A 24,525-nucleotide genomic window follows, 5' to 3' on the forward strand; every position below is an offset into this window, starting at 1 on the left:
TTTCCAAAACTCTTAACACAGTTAGCACTACATCCGTCTCTGTCAGGGTTATTATAGTTTTGCATTTTTCATTAGTTTTTATTTTTATTTCGTTTTGACTTTTTGTTTTTAAATTCAGTTTAGTTTTAATTAGTTTTTAAAGTGGGTTTGCTAGTTTATTTTTTATTTTTTGAAAATGCTTAGTTTTAGTTTAGTTTGTATTAGTTTTAGTGTTAGTTTTAGTCTTTTTTTTTTTGTAATTTGGGTTATTAGTCAGGAACAAGATTCAAAAAGTTCACCCTATACTAAATTTACCCTATACAGTAGGGTGACCACCATCAAACAAACCAAATGTGGGACGATTATACGTTTGTGTTGGACAATGTTGGACATGTTACCAACACTAAAACATAACCTGAAACTGTTATTTAATGCTTATCTAACTTAATAAAAAAAAAAACATTTGTATTCTGCCTTTCAGCTGATAAAAATGCTTTGTTCTTTAGTCCCTTCCAGAAAACACCATTATATCACAATGTAACATTACATGTCTTAATTTGACATGTCATTTAAATTCAACATCACTGAGCCCAAAGGCAGCAGCATCATGCAGATAACTATTTTTGAAACAGTTCTGACCAAGTCCAATTAAAATCCAACAAAATAAATAATGAACTAATAAAATATAAAACATGAAATTAGATCATTGACATGTCTTATAAACCAAAAACTTTCATATTTTTTAGAAAGGATGTGAATCAAAACAACCACAGCTGGCAACAAGTTGATAAATTCTGTTAAATTTTTATTTTAATTGACCGAATTATCCATTTGTTTTCTGACAGGGAACACATGGAACGAATCACCGCTCCACATTTTGATTGACAGCCGTCAAAACCTACTAGTGACCGTGTTTACTCCTTTACTTTCAACCATTGGATAGGATTTAAAAGAAGGCGGTTGTATTTGTAGCCTACTTCTGAGGAAGCGCTGTTAAATATAGGTGAAAAACTATGCCGCAAAAATAATAAAGAAAATGCTTTCTTAAAAAGGCAAAAGAAAGCATGCACGTTTTCTTAATATGATCATTCAAAACCGACAGACTGATGAAAATGCGGGACATTTTCTCAATATGCGACGTGCGGGACAAGGGGTGAAAATGCTGTGCGGTACAACGCAATGCGGGACGGGTGGTCACCCTACATACAGTCAATAGCCTAACAACGTACTCATCTGGATTGAAGCAGCAAACATTCAGTGTAAAAGTGTGCTTTAACAATGTGTGTGAGAACAGATAACACCATGCGGGTTTTGAACATTTGCTCAACTGTCTAATAAAGTACATGCAAGACGTCTCAGTCAAGTCAAAGTTTGCGGCATCTTGAAAACACCACGCCGATATTGATCCTCAGCACTGCCTTGGTGGAAAAGGGTTAACAAGTCAGTTTATTTGGTGAATTAAACTTGTGAGGTAACGCAGCGCTGTTTCACTTGGTCTACACTATCACACTAAACTGCATTTGAGTGTATTGAAAGTAATGTTATTCTATGCGTTTGTTTGTCTGTATGAGACTAGCAGTAAGCTAGATCAACATTAGAATAACATACAGATCATATTCTAACATTTCATCATGTTGAGCTATATGACAGTTTTATGTACATTTGCTCAACTGTCTAATAAAGTACATGCAAGACGCCTCTGTCAAGTCGAAGTTTACGGCATCTCGAAAACACCACGCCGATATTGATCCTCGTTTTAGTTCTCCTTTTGTCCCAAAGTCTGCTTGCCATGGTCCATAATGTTTGAACGAAAGTGAACATGGATGAGCCATTATTAGGGGTTCAAGCACAAAGTGCTAAAACTTTTGAACTTTTACATTTGGACGGCTACAACAGGGTCATTTAGAAAATGGGCGTGGCAAAATTCACTCGAAAGCCTATAAATCCTAAACGAAAACTCAGAACTTAACGAAAATTGGTGAGCATATGTGAAATAACATTGTAAACAAGCATGAACAATTTTATGGAGATCGGACCATAGGTGGCGCTATAACTGTTAAAAAAGCTTTGAAAACCATATATTTCCTTTGTTAAATTGGCTGGAAATGGTTTTTCCATGTATGATGTCAGTGGTTAAATGGTTGCCAAATAAAACTTAGTCTTTTTATGCATTTGTGCTTAAAGGCCTTAAATGCTTGAACACCGATAAATGCTGCTTGCAGCTTTAATTTAAAATGGGAATTTCTCTGAAATTAAAAATCTTTGGGATACTGGAAGTACACAACTGCAGGAAATATATCACACTTTGCAAGTGATTTTTGGTTATTTTATTACAAAAATCTTACATATTCTAGCTTTAAACACCTTATAAGAAAACCAAGAAATTTTTTTGCATTTTGATTCCCTGTTAACTGTACTAACAAACTGTCAGAATAATATACCCATTTGTTGACATTTAGCGAGAAACCTTATAATTTCAAAAATAAAATCTTATGTCAGAGGTTATGTCTACCTTGAACAATAAGGGTGTCCTCCCTTGAGATCTAGCCACACCCTCCAGTGTCATATTGCATCAACCAAAACCATTGTATCATTTAAAGAAATAGTGTATCTTTAATTAAAGGCCATTGTCATGCTCTGAAAGTGTTAACCCATTGAGCACAGTAAATCAAACTAAACGGCCCACTTTGCCTGCATTCACCCTACATTTATTTTTAAGAGTGCATTTACTATTGGAAGCTTTGGCCAAAAAGCCTCTGAAAAGACCAAGAAAAAATACATGGGAATGTTCAGGTTATGAAATATACTTTAATGTAGGACACATACAAAGAATACACAAGGAAAAAATCATGATTATCCCATTTGAATCTGGCCTTCCACCATATATCCGACTCCCTCATCTTTGACTCTCAGTGCCTTCCTCCACATGTTTTCTTGGGGGGCACTTCAGTCTTCTGCCACAGACTTGGAGTAGTAATACCAATCACACCGAGAGCAATTCTCTCTCCAGCATTCCCACTGAGTTTACTCTCCTCATCTGAACCCATTCCCAGATCATCCTCCTTCTCATGAACCACCACCGCACGTCCCAGAATGGAATAAGGCCCAAAGAGCTTGGCGTCTGGAAGCGTCAGGAACTGCCTTATAACTCCTTTCTCGGAAGCAAAGTTGCCCAGGTCTCCAGGATGATGAGGGTGGTCAACGCCGTTTGGATTATAATGAGGACCAACAGTGATGCTGCCTTGACTGAGGTCTCCATACTGATGGATGTGCATGGCACGCTCTTGACGATCGATGGCAGGCAAACCACGGAGGTTGATTTTCACTTCTAAATCTCCATTGGGGAAGACCTGCTTGAAGAGGATTTGCCCAAAGATCTTTGGCTGGTTACGTGGCAAATTGGGGCTGGGAGTTACTTCACAAGTGGCATAGATGGTGTTGTCGAACTCCACGACTTCCGGCTGTGGAGCTTCGGCAGGCAAACACTCCTCCTTGTGGAACTCTCCTCCTTGTATATGCAGCACCAGCAATATCAGAGGGAATATTAGGATGATTTTCTCCATGTTGATCTTTAAAGCCTACAATGAAAAGTGGATTCAGTGAAATCATGCCATTTGGTTTAAGAACGTAATATTTTTGATAAAGGGTCAAAGCTTTGTTGCAGGGAGCTTTGAGAATGGAAGTTGCATTAGGTAAAAATAGCACAACCAGATTAGTTTGCAACGGAAAACCATACAAGAACCCAGACATCAACCAGATCCGGCCCACATCTGGGCCGTGTGTGATCCAGGTGTACCAGATGGGGGCCGACACCATGTTGCGGTCTAGAAAAACTCTTGAATTGCTATGTACCCTTGTGAAAATAATAAAATAAAAAATTAGCTTATTGGTATTGGATGTGTATCTGTAGTATCTTGAAAGTACAATAATAATAATAATAAATAAAAACTTGCAGATAATAACACTGATGAATTATAAAAAGCCACTTAAGTGTACACACGTACACTTTCATAAGCGTCACACCTGCCAGCCAAAGTTCCTATGATACAAACCAATGACATACAGGTGGATGTAATCACACTAAAATGAGTCCAGGCAAAGGTTCATGGAAATGGAAAAGGTCTAGGGAGAAGTGCCCTCTGGTGGCCATGATAGGGCTTCTGCTGGCAGGAGTGTCATTAAGTACATGTACACTTTAAAAAAAAAAAAGAAAAAAAGTAATGCCAAACTAAGAGTTTTACTTTAAAGTACATTATATTTTAAAAATCTTTTTGTTGTGCTTTAAAGTACACTTAATTTGATCTGTTGTAGCCTACATGTTATTCAATATTAAATATAAAGTTAAGATTTTTTGATTCTGATATTTTTCTCAAGGACAGGTAAAATAAAAGACAATATCTATACTTTTGCTTAAACTAAACCTTTTTTAGTTGTACTAAATCAAGTCAGTTGATGGAGAAAATGGAATGGAGAAAAAACAAAACAAGCCTAAAACAGCAAAGGTGCACTACCGTACAGCTGAAAAGTCGTCCTCAATCCGTGTGGAGCCTGAATATTGCAGTCACAAAAATACTACAACGCTTAATCCGTGTGCAGTCCTGACCTGGGGTTGAGAGAATGTTCCTTTTGGCTGCTCTTATAGGAACTCATGTTGAGCTACAAGTTAACCATGATAGTCTGTTAGTCACTAATTAAGTTCACCTGTGTTTCATTTAGCTCCCTTTGTTTGCCTGTGTATACTATTAACACATTTCTCGTTGCTTTAACACAAAATGCATACAATTGACACAAATTTTAAATGCTTGAACTTCTTTTACACACAAGCTCAAACAAGACCAAACCAATGGATTTTTACTGCCAAATTTACCGATGCTTTAACAATGTGTGTCAGAACAGATAACACCATGTTCTGAACCTAACAGGCTAAAGTCAAGGTAAACAGCTGTTTATATTGTGAATTGAAACACAAAAGCTAAAGCATCCAAGATGTAGGTGTCTTTTTTTCGCAGTAGTTTCAATTTTGATATTTTTAGGTCAAACCGTTCTTGTCTCTCAGTCATATAATGCAGGTCTATGGTCACTGTCTCAAAGTGCATGCACAGAGTCCAAATTAAAACAATTCCCCATCGTCCAAATTAAACAATTCCCCATCGTAAGTACACATTGACGGCCTAAGACACGAAACGAGCGGTTTGTGTGAGAAAACGAACAGTATTTATATCGTTTTTACCTTTTGTACTCAGCCACGTCCAAGTGATCTGAAGGCGCGGGCGCTTCCTGGCGTATGACGTGTGCGCAGACTGGTGCATAGTATATACAATAGATGCCGCCTTGGCTACGGCATTTCATTGGAAAGAGGTGACATCTAGTGTATATATCTATGCACCAGTCTACGCACACGTCACACAATAGGAAGCGGCAACGATGGGGAATTGTTTTAAGGCGAGACACTACAGGTGAATAGGGTAAAAATTTTAACTAGCAGAAATCACCATGAAACTTTCCCAGTTGATTACCTACATTAAGATGAGAAAAAAATGTATTACAAGTTTTCTGTAATTTAATGTTTAAATATGCAAATCAGGCAATATCTAATCAAATATGCACTAATTTGCATATATTTAAAAAAACGATATCTCAGTATTGGATAAAGCCAGGTTAAAAATGATTTTTTCATTGTGTTCACATATTAGATGGGAAAAAAATTACAGAGGGATTTATGGATATCTACTTTTGTTATCCTGTAAATCAGAAAATACTGTCAATAGCCTTAAAAAAAAAAATTTCGCCATGTTTTTTGGAATAAAATGTTATATAAATCAGGCTAGGAATAATATATTTACAAATCCCTCTGTAAATGTCTTCATAATATAACTAGGTACAAGTCTGGAAAGTTTGGTGTATATAGGTGCTACTGAAGTGGAGATTTCGGACTTGGAGAATGAGAGAAAAGTCATTTTGAGAAAACGGGCTTTAAAGATTTTTCATCAGCCAATGAGATTGCGCATTCAGCCCTTTTACTTTCACGATTGGTTGCTGATAAAAAGGAAATGACCATATTTGGATCCGACAGGATTGTACACAACATAGAGAGCTTCCTAACGGAGCTTCTGATTACAGGCTGACGGCAGAGATCGCGGAGCAGCACGTTGATTAAGAACGCAAACTTTTGTTGAATTTATGAGAAATCTACAGACGCAAACAGACAAAGTGTAATAAAATAAAGACCTAAATGTGTATTTCGGACTTTTTTTCAACACAAGTCTGAAAGAAGACGTGTTATTGAAGACAAATATCCCCAAATCTCAAAATTGACCAGTAAAAAAAAAACGATGTTTTTGCCTGCCGTGTCTCGCCTTAATTTGGACTCTGTGCAGGCTCTTTGAGACAGTGACCATAGACCTGCATTATATGACTGAGAGACAAGAACGGTTTGACCTAAAAATATCAAAATTGAAACTACTGCGGAAAAAAAGACACCTACATCTTGGATGCCCTTGAGGTAAGCTAAAACATACCAAAATTTAATTTCAAAGTGAACTATCCCTTTAACTCTTCTATGACTCAGGAAGTCCATAGATGGTAGGCTCAAGACTGAACACAGCTCAATGAAAACTGCCAACTTAAATGGGACAAAATACAGGTGGAACACATTAACTTGATGAGCAGTCTAAAGAGTTCACAGCAGGTGGTGCCATCTAGTGGCAGGGAGAGTAATTGCAGGAAGGAGCAGACAGCTCTCCCTAGTGGCTTGGAGAGTCATTGCAGGAGGAGTCTTACAGGAGCCCCTCTCTCAGGAACGGCTCCTGACGTTCCGTTGGCTACGGTTGGAATCCAGACGGTGGAACTCTCTGATAAGGTCTGGATCTAAGATGTCTCCAGCTGGCACCCAAGACCGCTCTTCTGGGCCATAACCCTCCCAATCCATTAGGTATTGGACTCATCCACGGACTCAACGAGAATCTAGCAGTTGACGGACAGTGTATACTGGTTTCTGCTACCGTTGCGATGCTTTCACTAAGGCTGTGCGTGCTTTCCGCCAGGCCTGGCGGCACCTCTGGACTAATTGGTTTGCAGCTGGTACCTGGACCTCCAGTTCCTGCTCAGGAAACAAAGATGGGGGAAACCCAAATTGACATTCAAAAGGAGACATGCCCAAGGAAGAATGGTGTGTAGAGTGTTATGAGTTAAACAGTTTAGAAGCTTCTTAAACAGTTTAGAAGCAGATCTTCTTGAAGTGGTAAATGCCTCACTTCTCTCTGGGAGTTTTCCAAACTCCCTGAAAACTGCAGTTGTCAAGCCCCTCCTGAAAAAGAGTAATCTGGATAAGACCATATTAGGCAACTATAGACCGATCTCAAATCTTCCTTTCATAGGCAAGACCATTGAAAAAGTTGTCAGCTGAACAAATTCTTATGCTCGAATGGATACTTGAATCATTTTCAATCTGGTTTCCGACCACACCACAGCACAGAGACAGCGCTCATAAGGATAATAAATGATATTCGCTTAAAGGACAAGTTCGGTATTTTACACTTAAAGCCCTGTTTACAGATCGTTTCTGATGAAATAGAACGGTTAAGATTAAATTTTGGACAGACGCTGCTGTCCCGAGAATTTTAGGTTTCTTTTGCTTTCCCCAAAACCTCTAGAATGGGCGTATAGGTGCACTGGGACAATCCTTCCTAAAACGCATTAAACTTTCGTTTACAAAGAAGTGAAACTCACCGAGTGGTCAGGGGTGTTCACTGATATGATCACACAAAAATCGCTGCAAAAGATGCTTTCGGGCATCTGTTCCGGATGCCTCCTGGACGCCTTCCCGGGAAGGTGTTCCGGGCGCGTCCCACTGGGAGGAGACCCCGGGGAAGACCTAGGACATGCTGGAGAGACTATGTCTCCCGGCTGGCCTGGGAACGCCTCGGTGTTCCCCCGGAAGAGCTGGAGGAAGTGTCTAGGGAGAGGGGAGTCTGGGCATCTCTGCTTAGACTGCTGCCCCCGCGACCCGGCCCCGGATAAGCGGACGAAGATGACATGATGACATGAAAACCCATCGCACATTTCAAGGTATGAATAAAGTGTCGGGACAGTTTATTTATTTAAACAGGGTTGCATCAATAGAGTTTAATCCCTTTGTGATGCAAAATAAGAAACACAGAATCTTATTCTTGCAACATTTTAAATTTCTATTGTCAAAGAAATTGCAGCTAAATTAAAAAATTAAAACGGTACAAAACGAAAAAAGTTCAAAGCAGCATAAATTAAGAACAAGCGTTTTTCTTTGCCTCTCTCGCGCTGGATATTTTGGATATTTGTTCCTTAGTGTAAAATGGAAATGCATGGTGATTTTATTTTGTAAATAGGCTATAAGCAAAAAACTATGTTTTAAAACTAGACAAATCTCTCTGCATCAACAATAGACTATAAAATGCATTAATAGGCTAAAATAAAAAATATCAGTAGTCCAAATTAGTTCGGGATTCGAACCCGTGTCATCTAAATGATCGTAACGTAAGTTCAACCACTCGGCCACGATTCACTCGTTGCGACATGGCCTAACGTTCCAGTGTGTGTGAGCGAGAAGCGCTCTTCATTCAAATGAACGCGCCGCCGCGTTTGTCGAACACTAATTCAACATGCCAGAATAAAACCTGGCTTTAGAACAATGCATAGCGCCACTCGTCGTGGTGTGCCAAAAAATGTACAATAATTTAGTTTCATTTATTTCAGTGTTAATGTTTGAGTTAAAAAAAATCCTCTACAAATTAAATTAACACAAAGTCGGCTATAAGAGTCCTTTATAGGCTACGTAAAAAAGCAAAGGGCTTACAGTCTTAACATTTTGGCTATTTTGCTTAAATTCGATACATTTATTTTCAGTAGGGCCTAATAAATTTGTAGGGATGTAATTGCAGTATGCTTTACCAACGCTATGTATTCAATTAAAGTTCCAAGAGGTCTGGTCTCTATATTTACATTTACATTTATTCATTTAGCTGACGCTTTTATCCAAAGCGACTTACAATTGCTATATATGTCAGAGGTCGCACGCCTCTGGAGCAACTAGGGGTTAAGTGTCTTGCTCAGGGACACATTGGTGTCTCACAGTGGATTCGAACCCGGGTCTCTCACACCAAAGGCATGTGTCTTATCCATTGCGCCACACCACCATATTTCCTTCCCAGCTGACACTAATATGCAAGTGCACAGCAAAAATCACAACTTGTGCTTGCTGCGAACGCAAGTTATTTAAGGTGTCTCAACTGTACACAGTCTACCCTACAATGTGAATTCGTTACAAGGTTTCATTTAATTAAATTAATGTGCAGCAATTTGTTCAAATAGATTCTATAGGCCTACTATACTGTTGTAGCCATTAAATAATCTCATTTAGTATCATATTTGTTAAAATATTATAATGTTTTTTTTTTTTTTCATCTATGAAAAGTGAACAGCACGAGTAAGATAGGATGCATTATATGGAGAGATGGATATGGAGTGGGTCAGACATGATTTTGACCACTTCATTAAGTTTTGTTTAGTAGAAAACCTTTCTTTAAAGTGAATTTCGTTTTCTATAAATTGTATCTTAATTTTAATCAATTTTTCATCAACCAATTGCCTGGATTTAATAAGTAAGAGAAGCAAATATAACAGACACTAATCATGGAGGCGCCCGCGCGGTCACTTGCATTGCACGTCAGCTGGAGCGCATCTCATCCTCCTAACTTAACGAAACTCAGCGTATGCCTCACACAGACATGATAAATACATCAAATACACAAAGCTTGAAATGTCTTCAAACGAAATAATTCAAAACGAAAAGAAAAAGGCTACTCTCTGATTATGTCTTTATGTGCATTTCTCTCTAGGTGCGTTCACTACAAATATGGCGATCGTAACTTCATCTTTGCAGTCGACACTGTCAGAAAACACTAGTTTATTGATAAAAATCAATGCACGCATCACCGGATTTACAAATGCACATCTTGCTTGTTGCACGCACACATATTATGTCGAAAAAACGAAATATTATGTTGAAATAACATTATTATTAATAATACATCTTTTAGAATATTTGATTAAATGCTGATTGTTGCGCTTGTTCAATTTAATAAAATTAAAACTTTAATTGTGATAATTAAAATAATTGAAAATTAAATATTTAGTGGCCAAGTTTTGCTAATTTATTATATAGGCTATTATATGTCTATTGCCTATATTAAGTAGGTCATATTAAGACAAGGCATATATTAAGTTATTTTAGCTGTTATGAGAAAAATAAATCTAACGAAATCTAAAATCTAAATCTAATAAATCTAAAAAAAAATTCTAACGCCAATTCAACATGCCAGAATAAAACCTGATTTTTGAACAATGCGTAACGCCACTCGGCCTGGTGTGCCAAAACACTACATTTTAAACTTCAATGTTTAATTCAAAACAATCTCAAAACGCGTTGTGACATTTTTTTAAAGCAGTAGCCTAGCCAATATACATTAAGGGCATTGAAACCAGGATCTTAACTAAAACGCGTTCCGCGTAATCTCTCAAAAATGATGCCACACTACTCCATGTTTTTTTGTTTTTTTAAGGACTGCTTTTGAAATCACTATAAATTACTATGCAATTATATCGCTCACGAGAGCTCTTCATTTAGCCTATCTAATTCCTCAATAGAATAGTAAAAATATTCAGCGTCATTGCTCCTAATATCGTCTCTATTTTTAACTTTTGATTCTATTTTTTCAGTTCTAAAATTGATTCTATCTTTGGTTCTATTCTGTTGTAGCCTAATAGGCCTATTTAATGAAAAATATGCCTATTAGGCTCAGGGTTTTATATTTAACCCACTTACATTTTAAAATACGGCAATTGCTGCTGTTTTGCACAATGTCCCTTTGCGCCACCTGGCGGTCATTTCGGGGACGACTTTGAAATGCAGCTGGTTTATTTTCGGCTGGCGTGGCGGTAATAGGCATTCTGGTTGTCCACCATCTGTAGATCAAATGCACATGACTATCTGTTACGTGCTCAGAGGATGTTGTTTTTTTATTTTACTTTCTCTTTCTCTGCTAGGGCGGTGCTGTTGGCTGTCTTAGGGCGGTGCTGTTGGCTGTCAGTCATCATTTCGACGGTTACACCTGAATGGGTTGATTCTTTGTTTAATCTTTTCAATTGTTTTAACCAACAGTTTGTTTTCTCTCAGTGATTTGTTGTTTTTCAAAGCATGTAAAAACTTGAAGTCTTTATGTTTTCTTTATATTGGTTTACAGCCGACCAGGGAGTAGTGACCAGGGAAGTGTGTCACGCGACTTCCATTTTTTGCAACATCTCTAGGGAAACACGTTGCTAAAACCATTAGGTAAGCAGCGGGTGCCACCATTGTATGTTTTGAGTTTTAAGTAGTTTAAGTAGGGCATGTTGAATGCTGAAGATGTTTTTTTTTTTTTTTTTTATCTTTTCTTTTTGAATTAGTAGCTTATTGGGAAGGGGAGATGGTTATATTGTGGGTTTTGTTTTATTTCTTTCTTTGATTTAGCCCTGCTCAGGTTCCTTCTCCCTGTGTACGGTATTTTTGTTTCTCTCTCTCTCTCTCTCTCTCTCTCTCTCTCTCTCTCTCTCTCTTTCTTTGAGTTATCATATTGTGAATAAATGTACTATTTTTCTTCAATTTAAACTACCTTTGTTCCTGTGTTCTTTTGCACCAGCGCCTTAAACACGTACCAGAGTTAAAACGAAAATATTAATTTATTTTATGTTGACAGAAACTACATGTAAATGTTAACAAAACAAAAATGTAGAGAGGCTTCAAAAGAAACTGCAGAGCAAAACACAATCTATGATCAATACAATATACTGTCTGTTGTATAAGGGCAGACCTGACACGTATACAATAATGCAGTTTCTGTAATTCCATCTGATGTTAGTGTTTTTATGACATTGTGCTATGATTGACTAAATCTATTAGATATCTATTAGAATGAGCCATTATTAGGGGTTCAAGCACAAAGTGCTAAAACTTTTGAACTTTTACATTTGGACGGCTACAACAGGGTCATTTAGAAAATGGGCGTGGCAAAATTCACTCGAAAGCCTATAAATCCTAAACGAAAACTCAGAACTTAATGAAAATTGGTGAGCATATGTGAAATAACATTGTAAACAAGCATGCACAATTTTATGGAGATCGGACCATAGGTGGCGCTATAACTGTTAAAAAGCTTTGAAAACCATATATTTCCTTTGTTAAATTGGCTGGAAATGGTCTTTTCCATGTATGATGTCAGTGGTTAAATGGTTGCCAAATAAAACTTAATGTCTTTTTATGCATTTGTGCTTAAAGGCCTTAAATGCTTGAACACCAATAAATGCTGCTTGCAGCTTTAATTTAAAATGGGAATTTCTCTGAAATTAAAAATCTTTGGGAACTTTTGGGATACTGGAAGTACACAACTGCAGGAAATATATCACACTTTGCAAGTGATTTTTGGTTATTTTATTACAAAAATCTTACATATTCTAGCTTTAAACACCTTACAAGAAAACCAAGACATTTTTTTTGCATTTTGATTCCCTGTTAACTGTACTAACAAACTGTCAGAATAATATACCCATTTGTTGACATTTAGCGAGAAACCTTATAACTTCAAAAATAAAATCTTATGTCAGAGGTTATGTCTACCTTGAACAATAAGGGTGTCCTCCCTTGAGATCTAGCCACACCCTCCAGTGTCATATTGCATCAACCTAAACCATTGTATCATTTAAAGAAATAGTGTATCTTTAATTAAAGGCCATTGTCATGCTCTGAAAGTGTTAACCCATTGAGCACAGTAAATCAAACTAAACGGCCCACTTTGCCTGCATTCACCCTACATTTATTTTTAAGAGTGCATTTACTATTGGAAGCTTTGGCCAAAAAGCCTTTGAAAAGACCAAGAAAAAAAACATGGGAATGTTCAGGTTATGAAATATACTTTAATGTAGGACACATACAAAGAATACACAAGGAAAATCATGATTATCCCATTTGAATCTGGCCTTCCACCATATCCGACTCCCTCATCTTTGACTCTCAGTGCCTTCCTCCACATGTTTTCTTGGGGGGCACTTCAGTCTTCTGCCACAGACTTGGAGTAGTAATACCAATCACACCGAGAGCAATTATCGGTCCAGCATTCCCACTGAGTTTACTCTCCTCATCTGAACCCATTCCCAGATCATCCTCCTTCTCATGAACCGCCACCGCACGTCCCAGAATGGAATAAGGCCCAAAGAGCTTGGCGTCTGGAAGCGTCAGGAACTGCCTTATAACTCCTTTCTCGGAAGCAAAGTTGCCCAGGTCTCCAGGATGATGAGGGTGGTCAACGCCGTTTGGATTATAATGAGGACCAACAGTGATGCTGCCTTGACTGAGGTCTCCATACTGATGGATGTGCATGGCACGCTCTTGACGATCGATGGCAGGCAAACCACGGAGGTTGATTTTCACTTCTAAATCTCCATTGGGGAAGACCTGCTTGAAGAGGATTTGCCCAAAGATCTTTGGCTGGTTACGTGGCAAATTGGGGCTGGGAGTTACTTCACAAGTGGCATAGATGGTGTTGTCGAACTCCACGACTTCCGGCTGTGGAGCTTCGGCAGGCAAACACTCCTCCTTGTGGAACTCTCCTCCTTGTATATGCAGCACCAGCAATATCAGAGGGAATATTAGGATGATTTTCTCCATGTTGATCTTTAAAGCCTACAATGAAAAGTGGATTCAGTGAAATCATGCCATTTGGTTTAAGAACGTAATATTTTTGATAAAGGGTCAAAGCTTTGTTGCAGGGAGCTTTGAGAATGGAAGTTGCATTAGGTAAAAATAGCACAACCAGATTAGTTTGCAATGGAAAAACCATACAAGAACCCAGACAGCAACCAGATCCGGCCCACATCTGGGCCGTGTGTAATCCAGGTGTACCAGATGGGGGCCGACACCATGTTGCGGTCTAGAAAACTCTTGAATTTTTGAATTGCTATGTACCCTTGTGAAAATAATAAAATAAAAAATTAGCTTATTGGTATTGGATGTGTATCTGTAGTATCTTAAAAGTACAATAATAATAATAAATAAAAACTTGCAGATAATAACACTGATGAATTATAAAAAGCCACTTAAGTGTACACGTACACTTTCATAAGCATCACACCTGCCAGCCAAAGTTCCTATGATACAAACCAATGACATACAGGTGGATGTAATCACACTAAAATGAGTCCAGGCAAAGGTTCATGGAAATGGAAAAGGTCTAGGGAGAAGTGCCCTCTGGTGGCCATGATAGGGCTTCTGCAGGCAGGAGTGACATTAAGTACATGTACACTTTAAAGGGGTCATATAATGCCATTTTTGTACAAGCTAATATGATTCTTTAGGGTCTAAATTAAAAGTTTGTAATATACTTTAATTAAAAATTCTCATTAGTATTGTAAGAAAACACAAATTTTACCTGGTCAAAAACAGCTGTTTTCAGCACGCCGTTTCAGTGCATGTGTCTTTAAATGATAAGGAGCTTTGCTCACCCCACCCCTCTGTTCTGTGGGTACACCGTATTAGACATTCTCTGACCGTATCTAACACAATAACCACGTGTTATTCGTTATAAACGTGGGATTATGAATTATTTTGAGAACGTCGTACTTAGAAAACATGCTGTAATGTACCCTGAGTGTAAACCTTAGATGCATTCATCGTGAAGCCTGCAGCAAGGTTTGCAAATTTCGCAAAGATTAATATAAATACTAATATAAAGGTTAATAAAACATTACACTCACATCTTCTGGAGGTTCAGCAGGAACACGTTGGTACCGATCCGTTTTTTCTCGTTTGTGAAGCTGTCTGGTGTGAAATGATTCGCAAACATGAAAGCACAGACGATCGTGGGGAATCCCCGTGAGGGAATCCCCACGTCAATCATTTGGGCATATTGCTTCAAAAACAAAACTCAGCCACTGCTTCTTCAACGGCTCGGATTTAGGAACATCCAAATGACTGCTGTGTTCCTTATTACATCTAAGAACAGAGCACCACAATCACTTAGACGCCATTCTACTCCAGCATATCAACAATGGCGGACTACTATGACAACGGCTGTCACAGCTTGCTCAGGGCGGGTCTTGTGTTGAAACACGGCTGTCAATCACAATAGCGGGAGGGGCGTACGATCTTATGACGTCACAATATCAAACGGCTTGATTTCAGAGATGGTCAAACATATAAGGAGATTAAAACAAAACCACTGGATGGATTTTTATCATGATAGGATGGTTGTGTACAGGCACTGCCAACAGACATTTCAGTGCAATCAACTTGTAAAAGTGCATGTACCATTATATGACCCCTTTAAAAAATAAAAAAGTAATGCCAAACTAAGAGTTTTACTTTAAAATACATTATGTTTTAAAAATCTTTTTGTTGTGCTTTAAAGTACACTTAATTTGATCTGTTGTAGCCTACATGTTATTCAATATTAAATATAAAGTTAAGATTTTTTTGAATCTGATATTTTTCACAAGGACAGGTAAAATAAAAGACAATATCTATACTTTTGCTTAAACTAAACTTTTTTTAGTTGTACTAAATCAAGTCAGTTGATGGAGAAAATGGAATGGAGAAAAAACAAAACAAGCCTAAAACAGCAAAGGTGCACTACCGTACAGCTGAAAAGTCGTCCTCAATCCGTGTGGAGCCTGAATATTGCAGTCACAAAAATACTACAACGCTTAATCCGTGTGCAGTCCTGACCTGGGGTTGAGAGAATGTTCCTTTTGGCTGCTCTTATAGGAACTCATGTTGAGCTACAAGTTAACCATGATAGTCTGTTAGTCACTAATTAAGTTCACCTGTGTTTCATTTAGCTCCCTTTGTTTGCCTGTTTATATATAGCACTCAGTTTATTCAGTTCTTTGTCTTGCATTGCACAATGTGTTCTCCAGTGTTTTGTGTTTATTAAAAGAAGTACTGCTATATTTTTTTTTTTACGATTGCTATGACAGATTTTTCAATACTTTTAACAATTTTCCAAAACTCTTAACACAGTTAGCACTACATCCGTCTCTGTCAGGGTTATTATAGTTTTGCATTTTTCATTAGTTTTTATTTTTATTTCGTTTTGACTTTTTGTTTTTAAATTCAGTTTAGTTTTAATTAGTTTTTAAAGTGGGTTTGCTAGTTTATTTTTTATTTTTTGAAAATGCTTAGTTTTAGTTTAGTTTGTATTAGTTTTAGTCTTTTTTTTTTTGTAATTTGGGTTATTAGTCAGGAACAAGATTCAAAAAGTTCACCCTATACTAAATTTACCCTATACAGTAGGGTGACCACCATCAAACAAACCAAATGTGGGACGATTATACGTTTGTGTTGGACAATGTTGGACATGTTACCAACACTAAAACATAACCTGAAACTGTTATTTAATGCTTATCTAACTTAATAAAAAAAAAAAACATTTGTATTCTGCCTTTCAGCTGATAAAAATGCTTTGTTCTTTAGTCCCTTCCAGAAAACACCATTATATCACAATGTAACATTACATGTCTTAATTTGACATGTCATTTAAATTCAACATCACTGAGCCCAAAGGCAGCAGCATCATGCAGATAACTATTTTTGAAACAGTTCTGACCAAGTCCAATTAAAATCCAACAAAATAAATAATGAACTAATAAAATATAAAACATGAAATTAGATCATTGACATGTCTTATAAACCAAAAACTTTCATATTTTTTAGAAAGGATGTGAATCAAAACAACCACAGCTGGCAACAAGTTGATAAATTCTGTTAAATTTTTATTTTAATTGACCGAATTATCCATTTGTTTTCTGACAGGGAACACATGGAACGAATCACCGCTCCACATTTTGATTGACAGCCGTCAAAACCTACTAGTGACCGTGTTTACTCCTTTACTTTCAACCATTGGATAGGATTTAAAAGAAGGCGGTTGTATTTGTAGCCTACTTCTGAGGAAGCGCTGTTAAATATAGGTGAAAAACTATGCCGCAAAAATAATAAAGAAAATGCTTTCTTAAAAAGGCAAAAGAAAGCATGCACGTTTTCTTAATATGATCATTCAAAACCGACGGACTGATGAAAATGCGGGACATTTTCTCAATATGCGACGTGCGGGACAAGGGGTGAAAATGCTGTGCGGTACAACGCAATGCGGGACGGGTGGTCACCCTACATACAGTCAATAGCCTAACAACGTACTCATCTGGATTGAAGCAGCAAACATTCAGTGTAAAAGTGTGCTTTAACAATGTGTGTGAGAACAGATAACACCATGCGGGTTTTGAACATTTGCTCAACTGTCTAATAAAGTACATGCAAGACGTCTCAGTCAAGTCAAAGTTTGCGGCATCTTGAAAACACCACGCCGATATTGATCCTCAGCACTGCCTTGGTGGAAAAGGGTTAACAAGTCAGTTTATTTGGTGAATTAAACTTGTGAGGTAACGCAGCGCTGTTTCACTTGGTCTACACTATCACACTAAACTGCATTTGAGTGTATTGAAAGTAATGTTATTCTATGCGTTTGTTTGTCTGTATGAGACTAGCAGTAAGCTAGATCAACATTAGAATAACATACAGATCATATTCTAACATTTCATCATGTTGAGCTATATGACAGTTTTATGTACATTTGCTCAACTGTCTAATAAAGTACATGCAAGACGCCTCTGTCAAGTCGAAGTTTACGGCATCTCGAAAACACCACGCCGATATTGATCCTCGTTTTAGTTCTCCTTTTGTCCCAAAGTCTGCTTGCCATGGTCCATAATGTTTGAACGAAAGTGAACATGGATGAGCCATTATTAGGGGTTCAAGCACAAAGTGCTAAAACTTTTGAACTTTTACATTTGGACGGCTACAACAGGGTCATTTAGAAAATGGGCGTGGCAAAATTCACTCGAAAGCCTATAAATCCTAAACGAAAACTCAGAACTTAACGAAAATTGGTGAGCATATGTGAAATAACATTGTAAACAAGCATGAACAATTTTATGGAGATCGGACCATAGGTGGCGCTATAACTGTTAAAAAAGCTTTGAAAACCATATATTTCCTTTGTTAAATTGGCTGGAAATGGTTTTTCCATGTATGATGTCAGTGGTTAAATGGTTGCCAAATAAAACTTAGTCTTTTTATGCATTTGTGCTTAAAGGCCTTAAATGCTTGAACACCGATAAATGCTGCTTGCAGCTTTAATTTAAAATGGGAATTTCTCTGAAATTAAAAATCTTTGGGATACTGGAAGTACACAACTGCAGGAAATATATCACACTTTGCAAGTGATTTTTGGTTATTTGATTACAAAAATCTTACATATTCTAGCTTTAAACACCTTATAAGAAAACCAAGAAATTTTTTTGCATTTTGATTCCCTGTTAACTGTACTAACAAACTGTCAGAATAATATACCCATTTGTTGACATTTAGCGAGAAACCTTATAATTTCAAAAATAAAATCTTATGTCAGAGGTTATGTCTACCTTGAACAATAAGGGTGTCCTCCCTTGAGATCTAGCCACACCCTCCAGTGTCATATTGCATCAACCAAAACCATTGTATCATTTAAAGAAATAGTGTATCTTTAATTAAAGGCCATTGTCATGCTCTGAAAGTGTTAACCCATTGAGCACAGTAAATCAAACTAAACGGCCCACTTTGCCTGCATTCACCCTACATTTATTTTTAAGAGTGCATTTACTATTGGAAGCTTTGGCCAAAAAGCCTCTGAAAAGACCAAGAAAAAATACATGGGAATGTTCAGGTTATGAAATATACTTTAATGTAGGACACATACAAAGAATACACAAGGAAAAAATCATGATTATCCCATTTGAATCTGGCCTTCCACCATATATCCGACTCCCTCATCTTTGACTCTCAGTGCCTTCCTCCACATGTTTTCTTGGGGGGCACTTCAGTCTTCTGCCACAGACTTGGAGTAGTAATACCAATCACACCGAGAGCAATTCTCTCTCCAGCATTCCCACTGAGTTTACTCTCCTCATCTGAACCCATTCCCAGATCATCCTCCTTCTCATGAACCACCACCGCACGTCCCAGAATGGAATAAGGCCCAAAGAGCTTGGCGTCTGGAAGCGTCAGGAACTGCCTTATAACTCCTTTCTCGGAAGCAAAGTTGCCCAGGTCTCCAGGATGATGAGGGTGGTCAACGCCGTTTGGATTATAATGAGGACCAACAGTGATGCTGCCTTGACTGAGGTCTCCATACTGATGGATGTGCATGGCACGCTCTTGACGATCGATGGCAGGCAAACCACGGAGGTTGATTTTCACTTCTAAATCTCCATTGGGGAAGACCTGCTTGAAGAGGATTTGCCCAAAGATCTTTGGCTGGTTACGTGGCAAATTGGGGCTGGGAGTTACTTCACAAGTGGCATAGATGGTGTTGTCGAACTCCACGACTTCCGGCTGTGGAGCTTCGGCAGGCAAACACTCCTCCTTGTGGAACTCTCCTCCTTGTATATGCAGCACCAGCAATATCAGAGGGAATATTAGGATGATTTTCTCCATGTTGATCTTTAAAGCCTACAATGAAAAGTGGATTCAGTGAAATCATGCCATTTGGTTTAAGAACGTAATATTTTTGATAAAGGGTCAAAGCTTTGTTGCAGGGAGCTTTGAGAATGGAAGTTGCATTAGGTAAAAATAGCACAACCAGATTAGTTTGCAACGGAAAACCATACAAGAACCCAGACATCAACCAGATCCGGCCCACATCTGGGCCGTGTGTGATCCAGGTGTACCAGATGGGGGCCGACACCATGTTGCGGTCTAGAAAAACTCTTGAATTGCTATGTACCCTTGTGAAAATAATAAAATAAAAAATTAGCTTATTGGTATTGGATGTGTATCTGTAGTATCTTGAAAGTACAATAATAATAATAATAAATAAAAACTTGCAGATAATAACACTGATGAATTATAAAAAGCCACTTAAGTGTACACACGTACACTTTCATAAGCGTCACACCTGCCAGCCAAAGTTCCTATGATACAAACCAATGACATACAGGTGGATGTAATCACACTAAAATGAGTCCAGGCAAAGGTTCATGGAAATGGAAAAGGTCTAGGGAGAAGTGCCCTCTGGTGGCCATGATAGGGCTTCTGCTGGCAGGAGTGTCATTAAGTACATGTACACTTTAAAAAAAAAAAAAGAAAAAAAGTAATGCCAAACTAAGAGTTTTACTTTAAAGTACATTATATTTTAAAAATCTTTTTGTTGTGCTTTAAAGTACACTTAATTTGATCTGTTGTAGCCTACATGTTATTCAATATTAAATATAAAGTTAAGATTTTTTGATTCTGATATTTTTCTCAAGGACAGGTAAAATAAAAGACAATATCTATACTTTTGCTTAAACTAAACCTTTTTTAGTTGTACTAAATCAAGTCAGTTGATGGAGAAAATGGAATGGAGAAAAAACAAAACAAGCCTAAAACAGCAAAGGTGCACTACCGTACAGCTGAAAAGTCGTCCTCAATCCGTGTGGAGCCTGAATATTGCAGTCACAAAAATACTACAACGCTTAATCCGTGTGCAGTCCTGACCTGGGGTTGAGAGAATGTTCCTTTTGGCTGCTCTTATAGGAACTCATGTTGAGCTACAAGTTAACCATGATAGTCTGTTAGTCACTAATTAAGTTCACCTGTGTTTCATTTAGCTCCCTTTGTTTGCCTGTGTATACTATTAACACATTTCTCGTTGCTTTAACACAAAATGCATACAATTGACACAAATTTTAAATGCTTGAACTTCTTTTACACACAAGCTCAAACAAGACCAAACCAATGGATTTTTACTGCCAAATTTACCGATGCTTTAACAATGTGTGTCAGAACAGATAACACCATGTTCTGAACCTAACAGGCTAAAGTCAAGGTAAACAGCTGTTTATATTGTGAATTGAAACACAAAAGCTAAAGCATCCAAGATGTAGGTGTCTTTTTTTCGCAGTAGTTTCAATTTTGATATTTTTAGGTCAAACCGTTCTTGTCTCTCAGTCATATAATGCAGGTCTATGGTCACTGTCTCAAAGTGCATGCACAGAGTCCAAATTAAAACAATTCCCCATCGTCCAAATTAAACAATTCCCCATCGTAAGTACACATTGACGGCCTAAGACACGAAACGAGCGGTTTGTGTGAGAAAACGAACAGTATTTATATCGTTTTTACCTTTTGTACTCAGCCACGTCCAAGTGATCTGAAGGCGCGGGCGCTTCCTGGCGTATGACGTGTGCGCAGACTGGTGCATAGTATATACAATAGATGCCGCCTTGGCTACGGCATTTCATTGGAAAGAGGTGACATCTAGTGTATATATCTATGCACCAGTCTACGCACACGTCACACAATAGGAAGCGGCAACGATGGGGAATTGTTTTAAGGCGAGACACTACAGGTGAATAGGGTAAAAATTTTAACTAGCAGAAATCACCATGAAACTTTCCCAGTTGATTACCTACATTAAGATGAGAAAAAAATGTATTACAAGTTTTCTGTAATTTAATGTTTAAATATGCAAATCAGGCAATATCTAATCAAATATGCACTAATTTGCATATATTTAAAAAAACGATATCTCAGTATTGGATAAAGCCAGGTTAAAAATGATTTTTTCATTGTGTTCACATATTAGATGGGAAAAAAATTACAGAGGGATTTATGGATATCTACTTTTGTTATCCTGTAAATCAGAAAATACTGTCAATAGCCTTAAAAAAAAAATTTCGCCATGTTTTTTGGAATAAAATGTTATATAAATCAGGCTAGGAATAATATATTTACAAATCCCTCTGTAAATGTCTTCATAATATAACTAGGTACAAGTCTGGAAAGTTTGGTGTATATAGGTGCTACTGAAGTGGAGATTTCGGACTTGGAGAATGAGAGAAAAGTCATTTTGAGAAAACGGGCTTTAAAGATTTTTCATCAGCCAATGAGATTGCGCATTCAGCCCTTTTACTTTCACGATTGGTTGCTGATAAAAAGGAAATGACCATATTTGGATCCGACAGGATTGTACACAACATAGAGAGCTTCCTAACGGAGCTTCTGATTACAGGCTGACGGCAGAGATCGCGGAGCAGCACGTTGATTAAGAACGCAAACTTTTGTTGAATTTATGAGAAATCTACAGACGCAAACAGACAAAGTGTAATAAAATAAAGACCTAAATGTGTATTTCGGACTTTTTTTCAACACAAGTCTGAAAGAAGACGTGTTATTGAAGACAAATATCCCCAAATCTCAAAATTGACCAGTAAAAAAAAAACGATGTTTTTGCCTGCCGTGTCTCGCCTTAATTTGGACTCTGTGCAGGCTCTTTGAGACAGTGACCATAGACCTGCATTATATGACTGAGAGACAAGAACGGTTTGACCTAAAAATATCAAAATTGAAACTACTGCGGAAAAAAAGACACCTACATCTTGGATGCCCTTGAGGTAAGCTAAAACATACCAAAATTTAATTTCAAAGTGAACTATCCCTTTAACTCTTCTATGACTCAGGAAGTCCATAGATGGTAGGCTCAAGACTGAACACAGCTCAATGAAAACTGCCAACTTAAATGGGACAAAATACAGGTGGAACACATTAACTTGATGAGCAGTCTAAAGAGTTCACAGCAGGTGGTGCCATCTAGTGGCAGGGAGAGTAATTGCAGGAAGGAGCAGACAGCTCTCCCTAGTGGCTTGGAGAGTCATTGCAGGAGGAGTCTTACAGGAGCCCCTCTCTCAGGAACGGCTCCTGACGTTCCGTTGGCTACGGTTGGAATCCAGACGGTGGAACTCTCTGATAAGGTCTGGATCTAAGATGTCTCCAGCTGGCACCCAAGACCGCTCTTCTGGGCCATAACCCTCCCAATCCATTAGGTATTGGACTCATCCACGGACTCAACGAGAATCTAGCAGTTGACGGACAGTGTATACTGGTTTCTGCTACCGTTGCGATGCTTTCACTAAGGCTGTGCGTGCTTTCCGCCAGGCCTGGCGGCACCTCTGGACTAATTGGTTTGCAGCTGGTACCTGGACCTCCAGTTCCTGCTCAGGAAACAAAGATGGGGGAAACCCAAATTGACATTCAAAAGGAGACATGCCCAAGGAAGAATGGTGTGTAGAGTGTTATGAGTTAAACAGTTTAGAAGCTTCTTAAACAGTTTAGAAGCAGATCTTCTTGAAGTGGTAAATGCCTCACTTCTCTCTGGGAGTTTTCCAAAATCCCTGAAAACTGCAGCTGTCAAGCCCCTCCTGAAAAAGAGTAATCTGGATAAGACCATATTAGGCAACTATAGACCGATCTCAAATCTTCCTTTCATAGGCAAGACCATTGAAAAAGTTGTCAGCTGAACAAATTCTTATGCTCGAATGGATACTTGAATCATTTTCAATCTGGTTTCCGACCACACCACAGCACAGAGACAGCGCTCATAAGGATAATAAATGATATTCGCTTAAAGGACAAGTTCGGTATTTTACACTTAAAGCCCTGTTTACAGATCGTTTCTGATGAAATAGAACGGTTAAGATTAAATTTTGGACAGACGCTGCTGTCCCGAGAATTTTAGGTTTCTTTTGCTTTCCCCAAAACCTCTAGAATGGGTGTATAGGTGCACTGGGACAATCCTTCCTAAAACGCATTAAACTTTCGTTTACAAAGACGTGAAACTCACCGAGTGGTCAGGGGTGTTCACTGATATGATCACACAAAAATCGCTGCAAAAGATGCTTTCGGGCATCTGTTCCGGATGCCTCCTGGACGCCTTCCCGGGAAGGTGTTCCGGGCGCGTCCCACTGGGAGGAGACCCCGGGGAAGACCTAGGACACGCTGGAGAGACTATGTCTCCCGGCTGGCCTGGGAACGCCTCGGTGTTCCCCCGGAAGAGCTGGAGGAAGTGTCTAGGGAGAGGGGAGTCTGGGCATCTCTGCTTAGACTGCTGCCCCCGCGACCCGGCCCCGGATAAGCGGACGAAGATGACATGATGACATGAAAACCCATCGCACATTTCAAGGTATGAATAAAGTGTCGGGACAGTTTATTTATTTAAACAGGGTTGCATCAATAGAGTTTAACCCCTTTGTGATGCAAAATAAGAAACACAGAATCTTATTCTTGCAACATTTTAAATTTCTATTGTCAAAGAAATTGCAGCTAAATTAAAAAATTAAAACGGTACAAAACGAAAAAAGTTCAAAGCAGCATAAATTAAGAACAAGCGTTTTTCTTTGCCTCTCTCGCGCTGGATATTTTGGATATTTGTTCCTTAGTGTAAAATGGAAATGCATGGTGATTTTATTTTGTAAATAGGCTATAAGCAAAAAACTATGTTTTAAAACTAGACAAATCTCTCTGCATCAACAATAGACTATAAAATGCATTAATAGGCTAAAATAAAAAATATCAGTAGTCCAAATTAGTTCGGGATTCGAACCCGTGTCATCTAAATGATCGTAACGTAAGTT

At 38.2% G+C, this 24,525-nt stretch overlaps 3 protein-coding genes across 4 annotated transcripts in view; all 3 read right to left on the reverse strand.

Moving 5' to 3' along the window:
• The window catches only part of LOC309492377 (uncharacterized protein), a 232,020-nt gene that overhangs the window by 124,998 nt on the left and 82,497 nt on the right, over nucleotides 1-24,525 (reverse strand). The gene's annotated exons all lie outside the window — the stretch shown is intronic.
• Nucleotides 2,869-3,557, reverse strand: LOC309482039 (extracellular superoxide dismutase [Cu-Zn]-like). Its single transcript, XM_082147240.1, has one exon. It carries the CDS (start codon nucleotides 3,540-3,542, stop codon nucleotides 2,889-2,891), a length of 654 nt encoding a protein of 217 aa, XP_082003366.1. The 5' UTR covers nucleotides 3,543-3,557; the 3' UTR covers nucleotides 2,869-2,888.
• On the reverse strand, nucleotides 18,897-19,585 carry LOC309480812 (extracellular superoxide dismutase [Cu-Zn]-like). The gene has a single exon (XM_082145453.1). The coding sequence runs from the start codon at nucleotides 19,568-19,570 to the stop codon at nucleotides 18,917-18,919; it is 654 nt and encodes a 217-aa protein (XP_082001579.1). The 5' UTR covers nucleotides 19,571-19,585; the 3' UTR covers nucleotides 18,897-18,916.

Source organism: Leuciscus leuciscus, assembly GCF_965113295.1.
Source record: "Leuciscus leuciscus genome assembly, chromosome: 1".
Classification (NCBI taxonomy): Eukaryota; Metazoa; Chordata; class Actinopteri; order Cypriniformes; family Leuciscidae; genus Leuciscus; species Leuciscus leuciscus.

Bases quoted from the DNA above. Each gene is read 5' to 3' on its own strand.
- LOC309482039 (XM_082147240.1), bottom strand. From the start codon at position 3,542: ATGGAGAAAATCATCCTAATATTCCCTCTGATATTGCTGGTGCTGCAT.
- LOC309480812 (XM_082145453.1), bottom strand. From the start codon at position 19,570: ATGGAGAAAATCATCCTAATATTCCCTCTGATATTGCTGGTGCTGCAT.